The following is a 23,683-nucleotide window of genomic DNA, read 5'->3' on the forward strand; positions in this document are numbered from 1 at the left end:
CAGAGAGGATGGAAAAGATGGGCGGGAGATGACAAGGAAAGGGCGCTGCGCGTGCTGAAGTTGAAGTTTCAGACGATGCCAACCGGGACCGACATTCTGCAGGGTCCGCTTGTGGGCCGGAGCGCCCGGAAGGTGCAGCGGGAGGATGGGAAGCCAGAGGAGTGACCTGACCTTGGAAGAATGTGTACACGTGGCAAATGAAAGACAACGGAAACCAAACACTGGTATAGTTTTCTGTAAATCTCAATTTCACGTTCTTTTGCCTTTTTCTTTTTCTTCAAAACTAAAAATTGGTCAATTAAAAAGAGAAGAAAGGCAGAGCCACAGGAAAGAGACTCTTCCCCCTGCCCGCTCCCCCCGCCTCTCCCTCGGCCTCCCAGGGTGGGAGCGGGCGGCCAGGCATTGGTTTGGAAGTGGCTTCATAGTCTCGTTATGGAAGAGTCCTTATCCTGCCCGTTCTGTTTGTGGTCTTCTAGGAAAGAAAAGAAAAGAGGTTTCAAAATCACACATTCGCGATTACCCGCGAGAATTCAAGAACGGAGGCCGTTTTCTCATCTCTAGTAAAAAGGATGCTACCCCACCTCCTGCATTCGGAAAGGGCAGCTGTAATGAGCAAATGAGGATGGATGTGAAGGGCTCCGTAAGTGTAAGGTGGCCACGAAGATCCCGGCTGCCGAGGAGCACGCAGGGATGAATCTCGTGGACATTCACGGGGTTCCTTTCCAGGAGAGGGGACTGGAATAATTCCTTTGTCTTTGTTTTTTTCTCTCAAGTGGTTCACGTTTTCCTGCCTAACCTGTAGACAGCACGGAGAATGATCTAAGGGAGAGGTGCCGTGCCGGGTTAAACGGTGCTTCGCAGACAGAGGTTTTGGGTTCAAGTTACTTAGCCTCTTAGCCCAGTCGCTTCATCTACAAAATAAGGATAATCATTCTGTCCCTCACAGGGTTGTTAAAAGGTTTCAACGTATGGAACGTATGTCAAGGGCTTAGCATAGCACCTGCCCCACTAATGATGAGACGGGGCTCAACAAGCGGTAGCTGTGGTTATTATGATTACGTTTGTTAAGGCGGACCGCCAGCATCCGGTGCCTGGAGCCATGGGCGAAGGCAGCAGTGCCTGGTAAGGGGGCTGTGTGGTCTCCGGGTGCAGGCAGCCCCTGTGCAGGAGGCCTGCCAGAAACAGGTGACTGACAGAGCATGGACGAGCCCCTCTGCCCACGCCCCCTGCCCCCAGGGGATCGCCTGCAGGTGCTCAGGCACAAAAAGGGTCATAGTGACTCAAAATGGTGGAGACACCGTCCTGGCTGAGGATACAAAACTGTTTCCTTATAATCTTCACCCAAACTCTACCCAAGATTTGTAGGGAAACCCCAAAGGCCAAAATGCGGATGAACACATTGCAATTTGGTATCTACACAGGCACATCTAAGACCACAGGACAGCCATATAGGTATTTTTTCCAATTGTGTATAAGACACACAACCCGGTCCTGCAGCTCTGGACACACACACTGCACTGGAGAGAGTCATCGATACACTGACTACTCTCGCACCCCAAGTTTACAAAAACCCCTAAATCTGACCTGAAGATTCCCACCATGCAACCACATCCTGAACGGCAGCTACAGCCCATGAGAGGCCGGGAGAGCGCTGATTGCCATCTGCCAGTTGACCGCATCTCATTTAATTTTCACAATAACCTTAAGAAGTATACACCAATTTTGCCATTTAATAGAAGAAAAAATCTGAGACTCAGAGAAGTAATTTGCCTAATATCACACAGCTGCTAATAATAATAGGTAATATTTGTGTGTGTGTTACATGTTGGGCATTTTCTAGAGGCTTTATGTGAATAAATTACTTTAATCCTCACAAAGGCCATAGGAGGTCAGGGCCATTATGATCCCCATCTTATAGGCGAGGAAACTGAAGCACAGAGAAGTTAAGTAACTTGCCCAAGGGCACACAGTTAAATAACTAGCAGGCCTAGGTTTGGAAGCCAGGCCGCCATGCTCTTGACTGGAGATGAGACTGGAAGCAGGGCCCGCCCCAACGCCCACCATCTTTCCGCCCTGCTGATGGCCCTATGTGCGTTTGCCCCTAGTAACTTACCTGTCGGCTGTGTCCTGGGCTGGATATGCTTGAAGGACTGGATTGCGACAGAGCTAGGCTGCTATTTTTCCCAACCTGAAAGACACCAGCAAAACCTGATTCAGACTCACACACCAGCTTGGGGAAGATCCCCCGACACCAAGTGTCGCCCCGGGAAAGGAGATGCTCTGTGTGACAACATGCCCGCGCTGCTCACAGTGGCTTGGAGCTCGCGCTTCCCTCTTCAACATCAGAGAAAATGAAGAGGTTTCAGGGGCTACCTTGATGATGCCCTCTCCTCCCAGAGGGGAGGCGGAAGGGAGGGGAATTCAATCTGCGGCCCCGTGCAGACACGGCAGCTTCAGGGCTGAGGACCAAGGCGTCCTGCGAGAGGCCTGGCCTCTCCTGGGTTCACTTAACCAAGTGGAGGCCCAGCTTTCCCACCCAGGGCCGAGGGTCACACAGACTCATCTGCCTCCCAGCTCACTCCCAGACCCACCTCGTCTCTAGCCCAGACTCCCTCGGACCAGCTGGGGAGAAACGCCGGGCTCTTTTCCTGGGTCGGTTTCCCCAGCCAGGAGACACAGCGAGCACCTCGCTGAGCTGGGTCCTAGGAGGGCAGCACGGGGGCCTGTGGCTGCCGCCATCCAGCTCCTCCCGTCCTCTGTGACTGTCCCTAGGCGGGTACCACTCCCACAGACAGCTCCTGCCTGTAAGCGTCTATAAGGCGCTTGTCCTCTCTGTTAACTCGCCTTTGCAGAATGGCATCTGCCTTACGTTCCCAGTCCTGTTTTTTGTTCAGTTTAATACCTCCGTGGCTAATTCTGGCCTTACGCCTACCGGATACAATGAAGTGGATCCCCAGTTGGTCCCCAGGGCACAGGTCTACCTGGCATTTCTCCACCTCGTGCCGTGCCTCTCCAATCTCCCAACAGAATCAACACAGTCTCCAAAAGCCTTTTCCCGACACCTGGGGATCACCAGTGGTGACCCCAGATAAAGCCTTTTCTAATGGCCTGGTGACCGGCACCCAGGTCTCCTCGCATTAGACTAGACCCTAGGCAGCCATGACATCCATCAGCCGTTTGATTCCCTCCTGATGAGGACTCACTGGCGGAGGCTTCTCTGCTCCTTTCACACTGGTTTTGACTCATTTGTCACGTCTACTAAACATTTCACACAGTCCTGCAGACCGAAGCATCACCCGGACAATACCGGCAGCCCGTTCATACAGAGGCACGGAGGCTGAGAGGCCAGACTCCAGGGCCACACTGCCTGAGCATGAATCCCAGCCACACTACTTGCTGTGTGACTTTGGGCCCATTGCTTAACCTTCCTGTGCCTCAGTTTACTCATTTGTAAAACAGGGGTCGTCACAGGTAATGATGAAACGAATTAATATATCTGAAGTGCTTGGAGCAGAGTCCGTCCCACATGCAAGTGTTCTCTGCTAGAACTTCGTCCACAGTGGGTGACACTCTAGCCTTGCGGCTCAGGGTGCAGCCTGCACAATGCTGCTGCCTGGGAGCTGTCAGAAATGCACACTCTCAGGCTCCAGCTCAGACCTGCATATTAATGAGCCCACCCCGGAGATTCACCTGCACGGTCAAGTTTAGGCAGCTCTGGCCCTCCCCTCCGTGCAGAGGCCTGGAGAGGGCACCGACCAGCAGCTGAGTCTCAGGGCAGGCCCTGTGGGGGCCGGCCCCTCCCCTGCACCCTGGAACTGGGGCATCAGACGGGCGGCCCCCAGGCTCTCTGAGAGGACCCGTGTCTCCCCATCACTTTGGTCTCGGCTGGCCGCTGCCTGGCCCTTGAGATCCAGACTTGCTGTTTCTCATGTGTTTGCTTGTGATCTGAGATGCTCCTCTCTTCATGAAGTTTCAACAAGTCTCATATAAAGATGGCACAGAACATTAAAGCATCTTTTTGACGACTGCCTCTCATCTCTTGAAAGTCCTTGTTCCCAGAGGGGCTGGGCTCAGGGGCCGGCCCACCTCGTTCTGTGGATGGAGACCTGGGGCTGCCTCTATAGTCTGCACGCCGCCCTGGCAGGTATAAGGCCCCTGGGCAGGCCTGTGACCATCCTCCCACCAGCCTCGGCTCGGAGAACCCTGGGCTGGCCCCTCCCCACCTCTGCTCTCTCCTCTGTGCCCAAATGCCACCGGAGTCTGGTGGGCGATGGAGGGCTCTCCTGAGTAGCTTCCCCAGCCTCAGGAGAAGGACTGAGCTTGAGGATGAGAACAGAGCTCACGGGAAAAGACACCCGTGTTCCTCCTGGACCACGCCCCAGCCCCCAGAGCTCCCCGCAACGCACCCTCCCATTGTCCAAGGGCCCGAACACTCCCGTGCCAGCTGCTGTGAGCTGCACTTCTCCTTTAGGAAGGAAAGAGTTACGTTAGGAGGAGGAGGTGTCAGGCAGCCTGGTAAAGTGACGACAACAGCCACCCGGGAGCCGGAAGCTCGAGCCACCATGCCCCAGGTGGGACCAGGTCCTCATTTCACCTGCCCGGGCCTCGGGCTCTTCCTATGGGGATTCCAATAGACTGGATAAAACTTCTCGGCAACAGAACTGTGTAATGAAATCATCCTCAGAAACAGCGCCCAGCACACAGCGAGAGCCGCAGCAAGTCCTTGCTAATAACCTGCCCTCAGAGCAGAGGGTGACACTGCCCCCGGGGGAGCGAGAATGGGGGTCGTGCCGGGGTCACCTGTCTGGAGCTCCTGGCCAGGCAGGGGCGCTGCCCAGCTCCCCCAGCCCCCCTGGAGCCGACGCAGGGGGTGCCCGGAGGCCCCTGGATGCTGGGTCCCTTACCTGCCGAGAGGAGGTGCTGTTAACAGGATCGGGCACCGGTGCGAGAAGGCTGGGCGGGTTCTTTCTGTGAACACTATTCATACCCGGCATTTTAGTAATTTTACAGGCTTTGCTACTAGAACTCGAGTTCTTACGCTTTTTTCCTTCTGATTTGTCAAAAGAGAGGGGCAGAGAAGACACGGCATTGTGGGGGGCCAGAGAGAGGTCCCCTGCAAGGGAGGGCACGGAGAGGGGACAGGAGTCCCCGCTGCCACCCACCGAGCCCACGTGCCTCCCGAGGTCCACGGGGCCGCCGGGCAGCGAGGTCCGTCCTGAGGGCTCCAGTTTGGCACTGAGTGGGCTCCCCCCGTTGTTGGAGTTGTGCACAGACAGACTGTTATAGGGAGGGCCCGCTGGGTAGGAGTTCAAAGCTGAACTGGCATTCAAGACACAGTTCTTTTTGTGGGGCCCTGATAGTGGAGACGAGAGGGGTGTCTGCAAGGGTAAGGAGCAGGAGGAAGTCGAAGACTGCGGCTTCCTCTTTTTGTTACTTGGAGGCTCGTCGCTACGGGCGGACAGGTCCTTGACTTTTGAGGGTTTGCTGGTTTTGGTTTTGGATGGCTTGTGGGATGGGGAAGGGATGATGGCTGGTATCGGGGACACGGCGGATGGGGCCTTGAAGGTTGAGTCCATGATGCTGAGGGTTGCAGCCACGTGAGGGAAAGCCGCGGTGTGTGACATGAGGGCGCTGGGGTCCGGCGATGCCACGAAAGCTGCGTTTGAGAGCATGGCGGATGTCATGATGTAAGAAGAGGTGAGTCTCGAGCTGATGGGAGCTGAAGGGATGTACACAGCACTGGGGGAGCTGAAGGGCTGTAAAACGGGCGCGGCGACGGGGGAAGCGATGTGGGCTGCCGGCGAGGCCATGGGGCTATCCGCCGCGGGAGGAATCTTCCTAAACGTGAGAGAAGACGGAAAGAGAATCCGTGAGAGACAGGCCTGGCATTGGTGCAGAGGCCCGACTGCGTGTGAGCATCGGGGCTCCAGAGAAAACCCCGGCAGAACCAGACTATGGAAGATGAAGCCTTGAAGGATGGCACAGTCTGAATTATGGCCCTTCCCTGTGGTCCCCCACATTGCAACATCCAGAAACCTGTTTTTAGTCACTTTCAGGTTTCCAGATCCTTCTCTCCATGCGTGGCTACTGGATAATGGCTGATTTGGGTTCATGAATCACAGGCCAATGTTATGTAGAATATAAACTTCCCCAACAGTATTCCCTCCTTTTTGGGGGGCAGTGATGAAGGGGGTTTGTAATGAAAAGTGGTCATTTCACACTCAGGTCCTGAACTGAAGTAGGAAGTGTGAGCACAGGGCTCCAACACCTGCACACGTGGGCCGGAGCATCCCCCTGCAGCCTCTGCCCACTGCCTCTCAGGGCCTCCCAGCCCCCTCCTGTCCCCTGCTCTGGGCTGGAGGTGGTGTGGGAAACACCCCCTCCTCCCAGGCCAGCATCCTCCCCCACTCTCTGTCTGCAGCCCCAGCTTGACTCTGCAGAAGCATTTCCCGTCAGCCAGGGGCCGCTGCCTCCCGTTGGCCTGCCCGGCCTGGTGGGGGGCACGGGGCAGTGAGGGGCAGGCTAGGGAGATGATGCAGACGTCAAGCTACCCAGCCTCAGGACTGATATTTTTCCTGTCCACCTCCCTCCACCTCAGCTCTCATTGGGAGGAGCGACAGTTGGGCCATGGCTGCCCTTTAACAGGTCTTCTGTCCTCTGATAGGAGGGGATGACAGTGCAGGGACCCTCACGTATCCAGAGAAGGGCATTGGGCGTCTCTCGTTTGTTCTGAAGATAAATGCAGGATACGGGCACAGGAGAACATGCAGACGAGAGAGGGCTTCCTGAGGGTGGGGGTGCCTGGGACCTCACTCTCTGCCGCTTCCCCTTGTGGAGCCAAGGCTAGCACCAGGTGGCGGGTCAGCTTGGAGCTCCCCTGCAAACGCTGTCTTTTGACTTGTGCTGGAAACAGCTCCCAACTCTAAACCATGGCCCGGGGCGATGCTGCTGCTACCCTGGGGACGGGGACCGGGAGGAGCACGGGGGCCTCGGAGCCACCACCGTTCCTGAGTTGGCAGGAAAGGATACAAGTGAATGTTTTCAAGCTGGCCCCTTCCGAGTCTCATCTTGCTCCCCTCCCCGTTTCCCCTGCAAATCATCCTCGGTGTGGCCGGGGCTCCCCAGCACTTGGGAACTAGCCCCTCTTCTGTGAAAGCAGCCCCGGAAGGCGAGCAGGCCAGGGACCTGTGCCCCGTGGGCTCAGAGCAAGGTGTGAGATGGGGCCTCAGGCAGCCCCTCCTCTCCTTGGAGGCCACCCTCTAGCTGTGGCATCAGGACGAGGCGCCAGGAACTCTGGGAAGAGGCCCTGCAGAGAAGGAAACAGCTCTCCCAGGACTGCTGTCTCTGAGGATTCAGTTTCCTGCCTGCCGTTTGGTGGAGCCTGTGGCTTCCATCTTTAGGATGGAATCCAGAGGACTCCTTGAATACGGGAGCACAGTGTCCTTGAAAACATCAGACTGAGGAGATCAAATGTAAGAGAAAAATGTCGCCAAATCCACCGTGGCCGTGATGGTGTCGGACAACCTACTTTCTCTCAAGCCTAAAGACTGTGAAAGATCCTGTCAGCACTGAACAAGCACTCCATCAGCACTGTTGCAATGAAGGAACGAGTGAACGGATGGATGGATGGATGGGTGGGTGGACGCGTGAGCAGGCGAATTCTCAGCAGCAACATAACTATGCATGCTGGGCAAGGACTCCCACATGAAGACCGGGAGTCTAAACATGCCCTCAGAATGGTTTGACACTGCACAACCCCTTCCTCCCCGGGCGGGCGAGGGCAGGCTCCTCAGCGCGTGGGGTTCAGCACCCTCTCCCTGCCATCTCGGTGGCCTTGCTGTGGTCCTACGGACACCCCACTCAATCTTTCCTTGACTCAAGTTTCTTACCAGCTAAAGTATGGATAGAAATACGTGTGGGAAGGCATTTGCCAGTTACTAGCAATAAAAAGTTATTTACAAACACCAGATGGCTCATTTAGAGAGGACCCCCATCGGTGACCTTAACTGAGATCTCTGAGCGTCCCAATTTGTAATTTTCCCATTAAATAGTATAACTTCATGCTTCAGCTGGTGCTGACAAGCAGAGCGGAAGTCCTCAGTTTTACATGGCCGACACTCAGGACTGGGATGGGTGCTATTTTTCAGCATACTTGCTATCCCATTCCTTCCTCTCCCCACTAATCCTAAGTGGATAGCAGATGCGGAAGGGGAGAAGCAGGGCGAGGGCCATGTGGCGGCTCACCGTCCCCGGGAGCCCCCCCGCCCCCCACGCTCAACAGTTCGTGTGTTTTTCTAGGTGCTAAATGGCAGTGGATTTCAGCTTTGCGGGCTGTGCCCCGATTTAAGCTTTGCACGCTGGCCTAGGGAAGTCCCGTACGAAAGCCCACAGATGCGAATAAATTACGGACAGTGCCCATCCTCCCCTGCCAGCTGGCATGAAGATCCAGATGCTGACCTGGCTGAAAGAGAATACTGTGTTGGCGTCTCCTGATGCAGAGTTAAATGCTTGTTAAAGAAAAAAGAGTCTTGGCTGTTCCTTTTCTTCCTAATGTCTTCCACGCCCCCATCGGCTGCCATCCCTCCAGGTTCTGGCCCGTTGGGGCCTGGGGTTTGGGCAGCGAGGTTGAGAGGGCAGCGGGGTGCTACGCTCTCCAGAGTTGACACCCAGGCAGCCCCAATGTTGCTCAGTGACAGCAGATTGGTTAGGCAAGTCCTGAAAAGGGGGGAGGGACCTGACGCCCTGTGGCTCGGGTTTCTGTGCCTGAGGAGGAAAGGAATATGGAGCTTGAGCTCAGAGGACACCAGGTAGCGAAATACAGATCAACACATTCCTTCCGCGTGTCTGCGATTTACAGTTCCACAACACCGGAGACCAAAGAGCTGCGAGAATCACGGGGCTGGCTGCCGTCTCGGGGGGAGCAAGTGCAGGAGGAGAAATTACCAAAATACCGAGAGCATGGGAACCCCGCGTGCAGCGCCAGTTTGTTGCTCTTTAGAATGGACACAGGTAGATAGCAAGGGTGCCTTTTAGACACACTGGGCAGTCACTTAAATGGGAAGAAACGATAAGCTTCTCTTGTGGCCCTTTCCAACGTTATAGTGAGTGTCAACATTCGGTCCAAATCTACTATGAGAGCTCACTGTAGACACGAGGGGCTGACGCCTCCTAGAAGTTGTGGTCTGGAAGCTCTTTGTGCATCATGGTGAGAGTGGGCTGAGGTGCCAGAGCTGCCCAGGAGAGAGGAGGGACCCAGGCGAGGGCAAGGTTTGAATTCTGTTCCCTTCCCATCCCACTTCTCAGGAATGCCTTCCTCGTCTTTCCCGGGCATCACTGGGCATCACTGGGCAGTGGGAGGTAGAGGTTGAGCATTGGCTTTCCTGAACCATCTGGACCTAGACTTGAGGGGTCCATGATTCTAACCGATCAGGATATCTTAAGAGCTCACCTTGGTAGGAGGGGGGTGTGGGGATAGCCAGGGGGCTGGCCTGGCATTATCAAGTGGCCGGAAAGGCAGTTTCTCGTGAGCTGTGGTTTGAGAGAGTCTAGACTGTCATTCCGTCACAAGAGGAATTTCCTAAATCCAGGAGGTTTCCTCCCTTTTTGTGAGTCTCCCATTCAAAAGTAAACACATCAGGAGGTGTTGGAGAATAAAGGGGCCTTAGAGAAACGGAGCACAAGCTGGGGTTTAGGGGAGAGAAAAGTAGGAGGAGAGGTGAGGAGAGAGTTCCAGGAGGTGGAAGGGCCAAAGATAAGCTTAACTGACTTCACAGCATCGCTTAGGATCTGCCCTGTTGGCCGCTGGACATATTTTTTCACAGGTCATTAAAGAATTAGAAATTGGTCCATAACCGAGATGAAATTTTTAGCATTGACATTGTAGTGTTAACATTACAAACAGAAGCATATTCTTAATGTCCTTGGATGTTCTTTGTCACTTGCACCTTTAACAGCGTTTCATAAAGATTTTATCGAACACTCTTTTCATTTAGAAGATTACCAACACAAAAATGGTCTCTGAAGCAGACCGAGCAGACCACACATGGTACGTGTCTCTGAAAATCTGCAGGCGAACCATTAAGAAGAGCCTCCATTTAAGAATTAATCGTGAATCCTGATTTCAGAATCATTTCGTTCCAGGAAAAGCCAACTACTGGACATTCAGTTAGAAAGCTGGGGTTCAGACAGTTGTGGGGCAGCTCTGATCTCATATTGCACAAAAACTGCTCACTTACTTCCACATCTGTGAATTCAAGTGTTTTTCTACCATGGAGTTTAGTGCGAACCGAAAACGATCCCATCTTCTATCAAACACATAGTACCCTCGTCCCATGAGGCGACTCCCGAACGAGCAAAACTGTGAGGGAAGAGACATTGTAATTTTGATTACAGGTTAATCAGCTAATACAAACCATACAGAGAAAAATAACATTTGCATAAAAACACACAGGGGTACAATTTTACTCAAAATAAAGAAGCGAATAGTACTAGAGCCAAAAATATTTCTGCGGCGCTTTAGTTTGAGCGCTCGATTTTCTGCAGAACCTCACATCACGACCCAACAGCGACATTCAACTTTCTGTGGCACTGAGGGCGACCTGGGCAGCCACTGCTCTAGACCTGGGACTCACCTAGCGTTTTAGGTTAAAAAAAGCAACCCAAACCAACAACCACCAGCAGCCAGGGTGACTTTTCAGCACCACCTGCTTATCATAGCATCCGCCTTCGCAAGGAACTCAGTGGTTTGCTGACTCTCATCACAGCAATGGAAACTCCCTGTTCCGATGTGCTGGGTCTTCTGCCAGCTGGTCACACCTTTCCTATCCATTGTCAACAGAGCCACTTGACTTCCAACTAGGCTAAACGCCTTCCTTTCCTAGTCCTGACCTCATCTCCACCTCCTCACAGTGCTTGCAGCCCGCCCCGGGACACATCACCACCTCCAAGCTTACGCTCACGATGTTCCGTCTGCCCGCCGTCTCCTGCCCTCTTCTCTCTGTCAGTCCCAATTCTCCCCTCCCTCGGTGCCAGGATCAAGACTCCCAGTTCCAGTGGCCCTCTCTGATTAACCTTGTCACGGTGAACTCCCATGGCACACCTATTGCATACTCTATTTCACCATGGGATCACTACATGACTGTTTCACATTATATATGACGCCCACGGGCCTGACTCGATCCTAATCGTATAAAGGCCAGGGAGCTCATCCTCTTCTTCCCCTTCAGTGGGAGGAGAGTAAGGATTTGGCTTCAAGAATGGATTGGAGACACTAAGGTTCCATAAAATGTTTAAAGCAAATCACCACAGTTAAAACATATGGCTGAAATATGAGCAGTTAGCTGTTTAATAAACATCATTTGATTATGACGTTAGGACACCTGAAAGACAGTAGACAGAAATCCAAGAAGCGGCCTCTGAGAAGGTGACATTTGGCTGCTCTAGAGCTCAGACGAGTCTGCAAATGACTCTATAACTCAAAAGCAGCTTCGCTCCCTTCCCCCGGCCTCCCAGCAGCTCCCTGGCCTCCATCCCAGACACAGCGCTGGATTGGCACTCGCTCCACAAGCCCTTCCTGGAACCAGCCTTTGGAACAGTTCTCAGGAGGAAATGCAAGACCTTCCCTTTGTTTTGTTTCTGCTTATGTTTTGGGGGTTTTGCATTAAAATTTTGTCACCCATCAAATCTGGTACTCCTGATGAAAAACTCCTTTTTGTACCTTTGTAGTTAGTGCTACTGACCAAGCAAGAAAACATACAAATGTGCAGACAAACACATCTCCAGCACAGACGCTGGTCCCCAGCGGCATGTGGGAACTTCTCCAGCTCTAGACATCTTTTCTTCCTTCTTCCAGTTGCTAAAGACATCCTGAACGAGTGTTCATTACAAAAAATGACAAGGTAGCCATTGGCCATGAGAGAAAGGACAAACTAAGGAAAGCAATGCATGGCCTTTCCATTGAAATCAGCAGGACGTGAAGGGCACACGAGTCCGCCATGCCCAGAGTTGAGCCTGTTGACAACCATCTTGATGTGCTCCAGACTCTGGCCTCCTGGTAGAGCCCGGTCTCACTTTCAGACTTGGAAGCTGGGGGGCCCCTTCTTGTCTTTGCTACCTGTGTCTCTAATTCAACATAGATGTGAGTCTACATGCCCCGAGAGGCTCCTGTCCTCGGTCGCATATTATGCTCTTGGCAGAGCTGTAGATCCTTACTGTATTGGCCACTGTGGCCAACCCTACTGGGTGCCAATCTCATCAACTGCCATCTGACATCCACTTCTCCTTGTCTTTTCCTTGCTAACAAAACCACACTTTAGTCTGATATCTAACACGAAGCGGTGAGCAAGGAAGGCGAGTCTCCTCTCAGAACCTTGAGGTGACTCATGGCTGATTTCATCCTGTATCACTCAATCCCATCCTTCTCTGCCACCAACTGGCTTAGGGGTGGGGGTGGGCACATGTCCCATTTCTGGTAGATGTAAGGGGAAGTCTGCTGGGGGGACTCATAGGAAGATTTTCTTCCCTGAAAAATGATATATGATAGGGGCCTAGTGGTCAAGTTAGGTGCCCTCCGCTTCAGCGGCCTGGGTTCGGTTCCTGGGCGCGGACCTACATCGCTGTCAGTGGTCCTGCTGTGGTGGTGACCCACATACAAAATAGAGGAAGATTGGCACAGATGTTAAAAAAAAGAAATGATATAAGATAGCATCTTAGAAGACTCCCCTTGTGTTTGTCCTTTCTACCCTTCGTAGAATGCTGCTGGGTGAGGACGTGCTATTACAGCTGCAGCAGATGCATGGAGACTGTGCAGGAAAGCGGGTCACAGAGGATCTCCCCCCGCAATGACACTGTGGAGATGCCGAACCAAGCTCGGGACCAACTACCTCTAGACTTCTTGTGACGTGAGATCATTAAACGACCGTAGCACATACACTGTATGCATTGAGTTTTCTATGACTGGCAGTCAAAGGCATTCCTAATTGTCCCGTTTTCTGTCCTAGTCAAGAGGCAGAGTCTCAGGCTGTTGGTGAGCCACAGGTCACCGTCATCCCCAGAAACAGGAAGTGAATTTGGCTTTCATTCACCGGGCCGACAGAAGGGAGGGGGGACTCGCTCTGTCTTGCTGCAGGACTGATTCACCTACATAGTCCGTGAGATCTAGGGATGGGAAAAACCAACCTTGCAGGGCTCAAGCTGGGACCAGAGCAAACCGGCCGTGGGGTCCCATGTTCCCGGCCCCCCGGAATGCAGCTCTGTGATGGCAGACCAGGCATTCCCTTCTTAAGCGCTTGCAGGGCAAACATAAGCCTCCAGCTCATGCCTCCTTTATTTCCCACCTCAATCTCAATGACCTTCTGAACTGTTAAAGTGGACTCTTTCAAGAAATTGGGAAGAAACTGACCTTTTGGTTAATCAGCAATCATGCTGACATAAAACATTTCCTCCTTTCCTCAACACACACACACGCTCAGTTCTGGTGCCATATGGTCACACTTACTAATAACAATGAAACTCAGAATCAACACGGGAGACAACCAGCTAGGGCTGGCACCTGGCACACTGCAGACAGACGGCTTCCAAAGCAGGTGAGCTTAGACTAACTCTTGAAATCAGAGGCTCCATCTTTAGCCAGGCAAGGCTGGAAGGTCAGCCCCCCAGTGTACTTACATAAACACCATTTCTCAGGCATGATCGCTTCAGGGTGGCCCACAAATACTCAGGTGTTTAAAGGATTATAATCAGCTGGGAGCCCTTTCCTTTCCTTCTTGATTTTCAAGGATATTTCTAAGGCAACCATTCAACCGCAGGGGAAGCCTTTTCGTAAGACACTGTCCCGGCGGCCTCTCCTTAGGAAAGCGTGCCGTCTGACATGATCAGCTAAACGCCCGCAAAGCACAGGGGAAAAAAAAAAATCCATGGATGGAAACAGAAGGTGACCTACTGCAAGAGGTCTGGGGTGGTGGGTGGAGAAATGACAGTCTAACTTCTCCGATTCGTCGGCACCGTCCATCTCCCCTTCATCACTTGACAGTCGGCTGGCGAGGTCACCTCCAACTGGGGGCAGAGGGGGCTCCGGAGTGTAGCCGCTGTGATTTGAAGACGTGCTGCTGCTTATGCTATTTGCAGATGATGGTCTGAGGGCAAGAGAGAACAAATAGAATAAACTTCTCGGAGGTAACAAGACCCACCCAGTTTAACGGAGCTCAGAAGACAGACCAATTATCCCACCACATCCAGGAAGGCAGGCCAATGGCAAATTTGCACAAGGGAAAAATCCAGCTTGAGAGGGTCGGTAAACCGGCTCTCTACAGTGATCCAGTGGGGCCGAGGCTCGGCCCTGGGTGAATTCGGGCACCAGGGACGACTCCAATGGTGTAAGCAGAGTATAAAACACAGCAATGCGACAGAGAGGCAATTTAACTTAAAACTAGTCTTCCACGAATTCAGTTACAACTCTTCATCCATTTGCATGTAAGTAATTTGTACTTCCACATAACTGCTTCTCTTTGAAAGCGGAACCTGACAGGAAGATCAACCAGGTAAGCAAGTCCAAACCAATTAACAAAATCTCAGGGAGGACGAAGACAGCCCTAGAAATACCTTTTTTGCTACCATACTATGGCTTTACGAAATTGTTATCATACTGGTGTGAAAAAAGATTTTGTCCCAGGGATGGGGCCACAAGTCTCTCACCCCACAGACCCGCCTAGTTCTTAATATCAAGTTGCAAGTAGTTTAATTGTATCTCCCGAGAATGACTGTTTCCATTTGATTTTTGACAAGCCACTAGACCCATGGGGTGGCTGGGTTGGCTCACAGTAGGTGTTGAAGAAATATGTTTCTCAATGAAGGAATGAATGAATTCCACGTGTGTAAACAACCCAAGAGATCTCATCTCAGTTACGGCTAAGCTCGTAGAAAAGCAACGTCACGCCAGCAGGTAGCACCACATGCTTCCGCAGAAAAAAACAAGGCAAAACCAAAACCAAAACCAAAACCTCCACAGCAGTAGAAGAGTTGGAAGAGCAACCATCAAAGTTAGATGGTAGTCGTTTTCAACTGCTTCTCCACTTTCTTCAGGCGATTGACCAGGGAGAAAGACAGGGAGAAGAAGTTTTGGAGAAAAAATATCGAGATTCTTTTCCAAAAAATTTTTTTTCTCCTTTAGCTTTGAAAGCTGCCCCTTCAAATCACACGAAGCTGCACTGTGGATTTGCCTCCCTTCTCTCTCATTTTCACCTTGGATTCTTTGTTGCTTTGAAATCTTTCTAGGTCTCAAATACCTGAGTTCACACCAGAACCCCAAAGCACAGCCACGTTAAAACAAAGCCTCAAAGGTGGAAACCACTCGAATGTCTATCGATAGACGAATGGATAAACAAAGTATGGTATATCCATACAATGGAATATTAGTCAAGTCTTAAAGAGGAATGAAATTCTGACACACGCTGCAGCAGGGGTGAACCTTGAAGACATTATGCTGAGTGAAATAAGCCAGTGACAGAGGACATTCCATGTACATGAGGTACCTAGAAGAGTCAAATTCATAGACAGAAGGTAGAACAGTGGTTACAGGGCTGGGGGATGGGGAATGGGGATTAGTGTTTAACGTCTGGTACAGAGTTTCGGTTGGGGATGACGAAAAAGTTCTGGAGGTGGATGGTGGTGACGCTTGCACCACAGTGTGAATGTACTTAACGCCACTGACCTGCACACTTAGAAATGGTGCAAATGGTAAATTTTATATATTTTACCACAATAAAAAAACCCACAAAAAACCAAAAACAAAGCCAGAGGTAGTTTTACAGTGTTACTACAAGAACTTTGTGGGTATGAGAATTTATTACTGACTATCACTTTCCCACCCCTATAAAAACAAAGATACCATTCACTCTGCATGTTAAAGGTCTACAGTCCAGAGGACACATCTCCCCAGGTACCTACTCTCCTCTATCAGTTGGGGCAACAGCACCATTGCCTGTTTACAGCAAAGCCCCAAAGAGCAAAACCATTTTGATAACGCTGGAACACATAAAGAAAGAAAACAGCGCTCATAATCCTGCCACTCAGGATCAAGTGCTATTACCATTTTGATTTACATCCTTCCAGACTCTCTACTGTGCACACACAGGCACATGCATTTTTAAGCAACAACTGAGTCACACTTACATACTATTTTGAGACATGCTTTTTTTTTTTAACCTAGTGACGTTGTAGAAATCTTCTCATGTATAGAACTATATCACCATTTTTAATATTCCCCAGTATTCCATAGTATGCATATATCACAATTTACTAGTCTACTGATGGATGTTTAGCTTGTTTCCAAACTTTCTGGTAGGCTCTTTTTGAAGCCCCCCTCCCTGCCCCCCCACCCCCAATGATAGGACCTCCTCATCCTGCAGGAGATAAAAGTGAGCTGGATTTTGCGAAGTGTGATAATAGCATCATGGTTACATAGGGAAATAGCTTTGCTTTTTAAAGATGCATTTGGAAATGTTGAGAGGTGAAAGGCTATGACACCTGCAATTTACTTTGAAGGAATATTATCAAAAAATGTAGATGAAGTAAATATAACTGCAAAATACTAATATTGCAACCGTTGAAACTAGGCATGCAGGTGCTCATTATATTATTCTCTCTACTTTTCTGTAGATGGGAAAAATTCCGTAATAAAAAGTAGAAAAAGAAAAAGAAAAAGTGAGCCAGTAGTACAGGTATGTGTAATAAGGTGGTAAGGGACTTCCTGTTAAATGTGGCAGACTCATCGAACACACTTATCTCCTCTCCCTCCCCAAATCCTGCTAAACGCACACGAAAGGCATAAAAAAGGCATTATTCCTGAACAACAGCGACGTCAGCAGAAATGTGGTGGCAGTTACAGTGAGGACTTCCCAGCCTCCACTTCAACCCTAAACCAATGACAGGAATCTCATTGATCTCGCTAATGATTGGTTCGGAAAAGGGCATGGGAAATAAAAGAAAATATCTATTTTTTGCGTGAGGGGGCTTTTGCAAAGATTTTTCTCATTTTAAAAAGAGACACATGGAAAAGGTGGTCTGCATCTTCATCTGGACCTTGTTTTATCTGGATGTGCCTGGAAATGCTGCAGCCACCTTGCTGGAGACGGAAGGTGAAGCCAGAAGACCGCAGAGGGCGGAATAAAAGAAGAGCCAAGTCCTGGTCTTTGGGAACTGGTGCCCTTTCACCTCTGGACTTCTTGTCACATGTGATAAGAAGTTTCCTAATTATTTAAGCGTTTAGTAAGACTAGGTTTTCTGAAGCATCTCAATTGATGGGCGTGTGAACAAGAGATTTTAACGTATTTTTAGAAGACAGAACGTGGCTGGAGAAGTGTTAACTGACGGGGAGAGAGCTGACCTGCCACAGAAGCTCTGAGGAGTAGGGCACCTGGAGCTACCCAGAGCTGCGAAAGTTACGGGTGAGGTGAGAACTCAACACAGTGGGAGAGTTGAAAGTCTTCAGGTCACCCCTACCTCACACAGCCAGGCGACTCACCTCGGCCCTGCCAGGCCCACCCCCCCCACTCAACTCTCCAACAAGAGAACAAAGGTTCACTCTCCAGAGAAATTGAACGGGAGGGACCCTAGGCCTGGGGCCACCAGGCTCAGCAGATCAGGAGTGAGGCACAGGGCTGGAAAGAGGGTGCCTGTGGGCCATCCCTAGTCAGACCTTTAGTCCGCGCTCCCAGAAGGCCTACTGCCAGGCACAGCACCAGGCAGGATGCTTCCCCTGAGAGAGCGAATGGCCCCAGAGACAAGGCTTCCGGACCTTGCCTTTGGGAATCCTCCAGCAAAAGGCTGCCTGGTGACCCGATGACAGTCCACACAGACTCCCAACCAGCCCGTTAGAGCATCGCTTCTGAATATGAATGGTTAGGGATCACCAAACACTCCTGGAGCATCTCCAACGTGAGACTGACCGATCAAACATCAAAGGTGCGAACACAGACATGAAACAAATCTGGAGGAAGTGAAGACAATACAGGAAAGAGGAAAAACTCATAAACCTATCTTCAAAGACATTAGAACAGTATTACTGCTGCAAAATGATAGCATCTCATTGGAAATAAAAGAAGCAATCAGCTAAAAAGAACTAGATCCTAAAAATTAAAAAAGTGAAACATAAATTGATTATTTAATATACAGCTTTATTCTTTTTGAGGAAGATTAGCCCTAAGTTAACATCCACCGCCAATCCCTTTTTTTTTTTTTTTTGCTGAGGAATATTGGCCCTGAGCTATCATCCATGCCATCTTCCTCTACTTTATATGTGGGACGCCTGCCACAGAATGGCTTGATAAGCAGTGTGTAGGTCGCACCTGGGATCTGAACCGGTGAACCCCAGGCCGCCGAAGCACAGTGTGCGACTTAACTACTGCACCACCAGGCTGGCCCCATAATACACACTTTTGAAGGTAAACTAAAAGAAAATCTTTTAGAAAGTAGAATAAGAGATTAAGAGAGACAACAGGAGAAAAGAGATAAGAAAATGAAAGATCAGAGCAAAGGTCTAACGTCAACTAACGGGAGGTCAAGAAAGAGAGAATAGAGAAAATAGTGGGGAGAAAATTATCCAAGACGTAACATAGGAAAATACCCCAGAAACAATCCCAGATTAAAAGGATCTACTGAGTACCCAGTACAGCGAGTAAAAAAAGACCCACATCAGGGCTGGCCCCGTGGCCGAGTGGTTAAGTTTGTGCACTCCGCTGCGGTGGCCCAGGGTTTCACCAGTTTGGATCCTGGGCGCAGACATGGAACCACTCATCAAGCCACGCTGAGGCGGTGTCCCACATGCCACAACTAGAAGGACCCACAACTAAAAATACACAACTAAGTACCGGGGGGCTTTGGGGAGAAAAAGGAAAAATAAAAATCTTTTAAAAAAAAAAACACCTACAACAAGAGTGATGCCTGTGAAATTTCAGAGCCCCAGGCTTCAGAGACAAAAAGTGGTCACGGGCAAAGAAATGGGAATCAGGATGAATGATACCAAACTTCTCGATAAAAACTTTTGATGCTAGAAGCCAATGGAAAAATGTCTTCAAAATTCTGTAGGGAAATGATTTTCAACCCAGTTATACACTCAGGGAGATTACTGATGAAGTCATGAGGGTAGAACAAAAACATTTTCAGGACTATAGGGATTCTAAAAATGGAGCTCCCATGCACCTCTTCACAGGAAGCTAATGGAGGAGGCGCTCCATCAAAAGAAAGGAGGAAACCACGGGAGGAAGGCCTGAGATCCAGAATCAGGCGCTCCCGCACAGAGTGATGAGAGTCCCAGGAAGGCAAGAACCGCTTTTTCTCTCCTAAGTCTTTTAGTACTATCTGATTTTTGAATTATGTGCCTGTATTACTTTGATTAAAAAGATGGAGTTTAATTAAGGAAAAAAAACTGGTTGAAACACTCAACAGTAAGTTCCAGTTGCCAGATAAAAGAGAGGAGATGCGGAGAGGAGAATCCTGGAGGGTAACGCTGAGCGTGGAAACCGTGTGCTCCAGAGCAGACCGGTGTCGAGAGCAAAGGCAGGAGTGAGCAACGGTGTGCACACCAAGAAGGAGGAGCTCTGACTCTTCTCCTTTTCAGGCTTGTCTCACTCAGCATGTATGCACCTCCAGGCGATGATGGAGTGGTGGATGTTTCAAGACCTTCCAGGAGTGTGCTGGAAATAGCCTGTGTCTCGGAAAGAACAAGGCTTGGCGAGGAGTGGTGGGGAGTGGGGCGACTAGTCATGAGAAAGTGTTGCAAAAGCCACTCAGGTTTCTTAAGCGGCCATCCACCCTCTCCCCCTCAACATGACATCCCTCCTCCCCTCTTGACTTACCAGTCTGGACAATGCCTGTGAGGAGGGTCCCTGTCCAGTTCCACTCCAAAGAAACTTAGAAAGTCCCCACCCTCATCACTTTGAGGGAGCACGGGCATCAGTCCTCTGAGCAAAGAGGGCGCAGGCAAGTGACCTGAACCAAGCCCCCACAATATGGCCAGGCATGTCATGTATATTTTCTCATCCGAGTTACCCACTGCCGTAGGTGCGTGTGACTATTTGTTATCAACACTTCTCAGATGAGGAAATTGGTTGCAAAGCTAATAAGAGGTGGAAATGAGACTTGACTCTGTCTGCTTGAGTCCAAAGCCTCCCTCATTGTGGAAGGGATGGAGAAAAAGACAAACGTAAGGCAAGGAGAGAAATGCTTTGCCGTTTGGCAATGACACCATCCTAATGAGTCATGAGCGGAAGTTGCTTTCACTCCAGGTTCATCTCTGCCCTTTCTCAGGGATCTGGGACCTTCCGCCTCTCTCCCTGCTGCCCTTGTCAGTCTAAGATTCAATGGGTTTTACCATTTTATACTTTAAGATGAGACGTGTGAGCGTCTCCAAGACAGAGAGAACGTGCGCAGAGCCTGGCTTCTCAGAGCCGGGCTCCATCCTCTGCCCCCTTCTTCCTTTCCAACGAGTCCTGAAGGGCTGGGCTGCTCATCCACAGCCCTTGGGCACTTTGGGGCAACTAATGCGTCCTCTTAGAGTTTGGGGCAAAGAAACAGAGCACATGGGCATGTTAATTAAGGGCCCCCAAGTTGGGGGACAGAGGCCAGGAGGCGGGGCAAATGGAAATCAGGCAGCACTGTTATCTTCATCTACTCGCACTGCTGCCCACCAAACACCACCACCACTTACCACCAGCTGCCGTTAAGTGCTGGTCATGAGCTTGGTACTCTATCTCACTTAATTTGTCTCAGCTCCCTTTTACAGATGGGCAGCTTGAGGCCAGAGAAGCTAAGAAACATGACCGTGCTCCTCCAGTTCTTTAGCATGGAGCTGAGATGTGCGCTTCCAGTCCCGTCCCAGCCCTTGTTACCTAACTTTTAACGTTTCCAACTCTCCACCCAAGTTCCTTTTTCAGGAACCCCTGACAAGAATGGGCTGCAATTTAAGAACATGAGAATGGAAAGATTTTCAAGATTACCAAAACGATATGTAAGAAATAAATTCACACATGTTAGCATCTCCTACAAAAGGAATTCACGATTGGGAAGGGATTAAGATAATTCCATTCACGTGATAATTTTTTGCCAATTATAGATGATTAGTGATTGACATACCTATTATATATATGATTAATATGAGGAAAATAAATGTTGTTTTAAGTTTTACGTGAGTACATTGTTTTGATCACGCTTTTTCAGTCTCTGATGGCACGGGGTCTCCTCCTAATCTAAAGCAAGTGGAAGAGGATGCTATTCCCCGCTAACACTGAAACAGCTCACCCTGGAGTTTTCTGGTGCCTGTGTCAACCTTGATAAGCATCCTCAAAAATGATTCTGTCACCAACACTTGTAATGTGCTCCTCTTTGCCTCCCCCTCCTCTCAGGGACCTCCTTCTTGCTGACCGACCTCGCTCGCTCTCCTTCTTTCTCTTCCCTAAGAGAACTGGCTGTCCCCTGGCTCCTCTGTTAAGCTGGGTACCACTGCTCGGGGGAGAAGCGCCCCAACAGTCACAATCGATGGAGAAATGTATCATAAAGGAGGATTTTCAAACTGGGTTCCCTGGAGTCCTTGGGGAGTTTGAGGCGATCCCTAGGACGGGCCAGGGGACAGTGGGCTCTGCGTACATGTGTGCCGAAAGCAGGGCTGAGCTGGCTGCAGGTGGAGGCAGGTCTGCCTGTATATTGGGTACCATGTAAGGTTTTGTGAAATCACAAGTTCTACAGCCACAGAGAAGTCTGGAAGAGAACCGTCTCCTCAACTCTACAGCAAGGGGAATATCCTTCCCCGACATCTGGCATTACAGTGAGAAGTAATTATAAAACGATCTTGCACAATGAGGGGCGGCGTGTAAGTGATGACAACAACACGACAGTGGTTATGGTGATGGAAATGTGTGTGGGTGGCGGGTCCACCTGACCACGTCCTCCTGAAGCCTGAAGCAGAGGTTGGCGGTTCCGACGGAGGGACTGTGGCTGTCACACTGGGTCAGGCTTGCACCAAGGTGGAAGGCATGGGGTGAGGACCTGGGAGCTCGGGAATCACCGCCGTCAAATATTTGCTTTTGCTTCAGAAATCAACTGCTTCCCCTTCTTTTATAACTGTGTCCTCTGGATGCCTACTGCTGACTGGACCCTTTGAGACGCTCACCGTCTGCAGTAAAAATCATCAGATAAAGCCACTATCTGCACTTCTCATGTTGTATTATTAATGTTCCCTTTGTAGAAAGTTATGGATATTTGAGTCTTATCTTCTAAACCCTAAGTTCTTGAAAAGCAGGCTCTCGTTTCATTGATCTCCATACCCCTGCCTGGGACTACCTTGTTTATGCTCGATAAATATTTTTGAACGAAGGATCCCCTATCCTATGACCCGGAAATCGTCTACTGCTCAATCCAGCACTCCACTGCCCAACAAAACAGACATTTGGACTTTAAATCGCTCTTTATCCAAATGGGTTTTAACTCTGTTCTCTGTTCTTTCCTTTCTGTCCAGGACAACCAAATGAAACCCCGGACAGGCGGCTTGGCTGTCCTGGTGTGGAGGGAAATGTAAGGACTCTCTCATGCCAATTTTCCCTTCAACCTCATCATCAGACAGTTGCGGAAAAAATTCACGAAACATTGGGGCGAACGGGTGCCTAAGGTGTGCGGACGACCCGCCCACCAGGGTTTCCGCACTCTCAGCTCCGGGAACTGTCAACCAATCTAAAACCCCAGGCAGCCAGGCAGTTGCCTGGTGGCTGATATGTCATCCTCCCAGCTACTGATTTCCAGCTTACTCCTGCTCTATAAAAAGGCACAAGTCTGACAGAGGTCTGCTGTGAAAGATGATGATGACGATGACGACAGTGATGATGAGAATGATGACAGCGGGAAAACCCACTGAAGACTGTGTGGCAGGCACTGGGCTGAACCTCTTAAGCTCAGTATCTCATTTCAACTGCACAACCACCCTATGAGGCAGGACCGTCACAGCTTCCATTTAACGAGTGAACAGACCACGCACGACCCAGCAAGGCAGTCACTTGACCAAGGACTCAGGGCTTCTATCGTCAAGGTGGGACTTACCTGGGAAGCACAGAGTTAGGTGGCCTGGATTTTGCAGGGGATGCGACTTTAGGTTCTGGTCCAGAGCTCCCTGAAGGTCCTGGCAGGGAGTCCGGAGCCGGCCCGGACTGGTTTGGAAGTACTTCCCTTGCTGAAGCCAGGAGATGCTCTTTATCTTTAACTTCTTTTTCCCGAGACTTGGCTTTGTGTTCTGCCAGAAGGAGGTCAAATTGCTTTTTCCGGCCCGGGACTGCCCTCCGATGGCTTAGCGAGTGTGTCTAAGGAGAAGAGAGATGAAAAGCACAGCCTCTTTGATCAGCACATAAACCTGCTTCCCCGGGCCCTCCATTTCAGAAACAGCAATTCATGAGAATTTAGAGGTGCTTGAAAAGTCAACTTCAAGGCAACAGCTCCTGGTCTGTGGCTGGGAAGAGGCAGAGACCACACAAACGCAACCATGCCCTACACTCCTGGCGGTCAGAAGCCGAAGCTTCCTCCAGAAAATGGCATAAGATGACCAGCTTCAGCGCAGAACCCGCGAGAACCTCTCTGAGGAAAGGCGACCGTGTGGGAGGGCCAGAGTTAATCCAGGTGCAGGTGGGAGCTTGCTGTGGCCCAGACACAC

The 23,683-nt window shown here is 50.4% G+C and overlaps 1 protein-coding gene across 13 annotated transcripts in view; it reads right to left on the bottom strand.

The window, feature by feature from the left end:
• Window positions 1-219: 219 nt before the first annotated feature.
• Window positions 220-23,683, bottom strand: part of ATXN7L1 (ataxin 7 like 1) — a 219,103-nt gene continuing 195,639 nt past the window's right edge. For 6 of the 13 annotated variants that reach the window (XM_023638859.2, XM_023638864.2, XM_023638863.2 and 3 more), the window contains 7 exons: window positions 23,080-23,336; window positions 13,940-14,132; window positions 10,236-10,357; window positions 8,458-8,763; window positions 4,905-5,838; window positions 2,114-2,188; window positions 220-472 (listed from right to left, as the gene is read on the bottom strand). In XM_023638859.2, the coding sequence (XP_023494627.2) occupies window positions 431-472; window positions 2,114-2,188; window positions 4,905-5,838; window positions 8,458-8,763; window positions 10,236-10,357; window positions 13,940-14,132; window positions 23,080-23,336 (1,929 nt within the window). In that variant the 3' untranslated portion in view covers window positions 220-430. The remainder of the gene's footprint in view (window positions 473-2,113; window positions 2,189-4,904; window positions 5,839-8,457; window positions 8,764-10,235; window positions 10,358-13,939; window positions 14,133-23,079; window positions 23,337-23,683) is intronic. The other 7 variants (XM_070265427.1, XM_070265424.1, XM_070265425.1 and 4 more) reach the window with 3 other exon arrangements.

Source organism: Equus caballus, chromosome 4 (genome assembly GCF_041296265.1).
Source record: "Equus caballus isolate H_3958 breed thoroughbred chromosome 4, TB-T2T, whole genome shotgun sequence".
NCBI classification, from domain to species: Eukaryota; Metazoa; Chordata; class Mammalia; order Perissodactyla; family Equidae; genus Equus; species Equus caballus.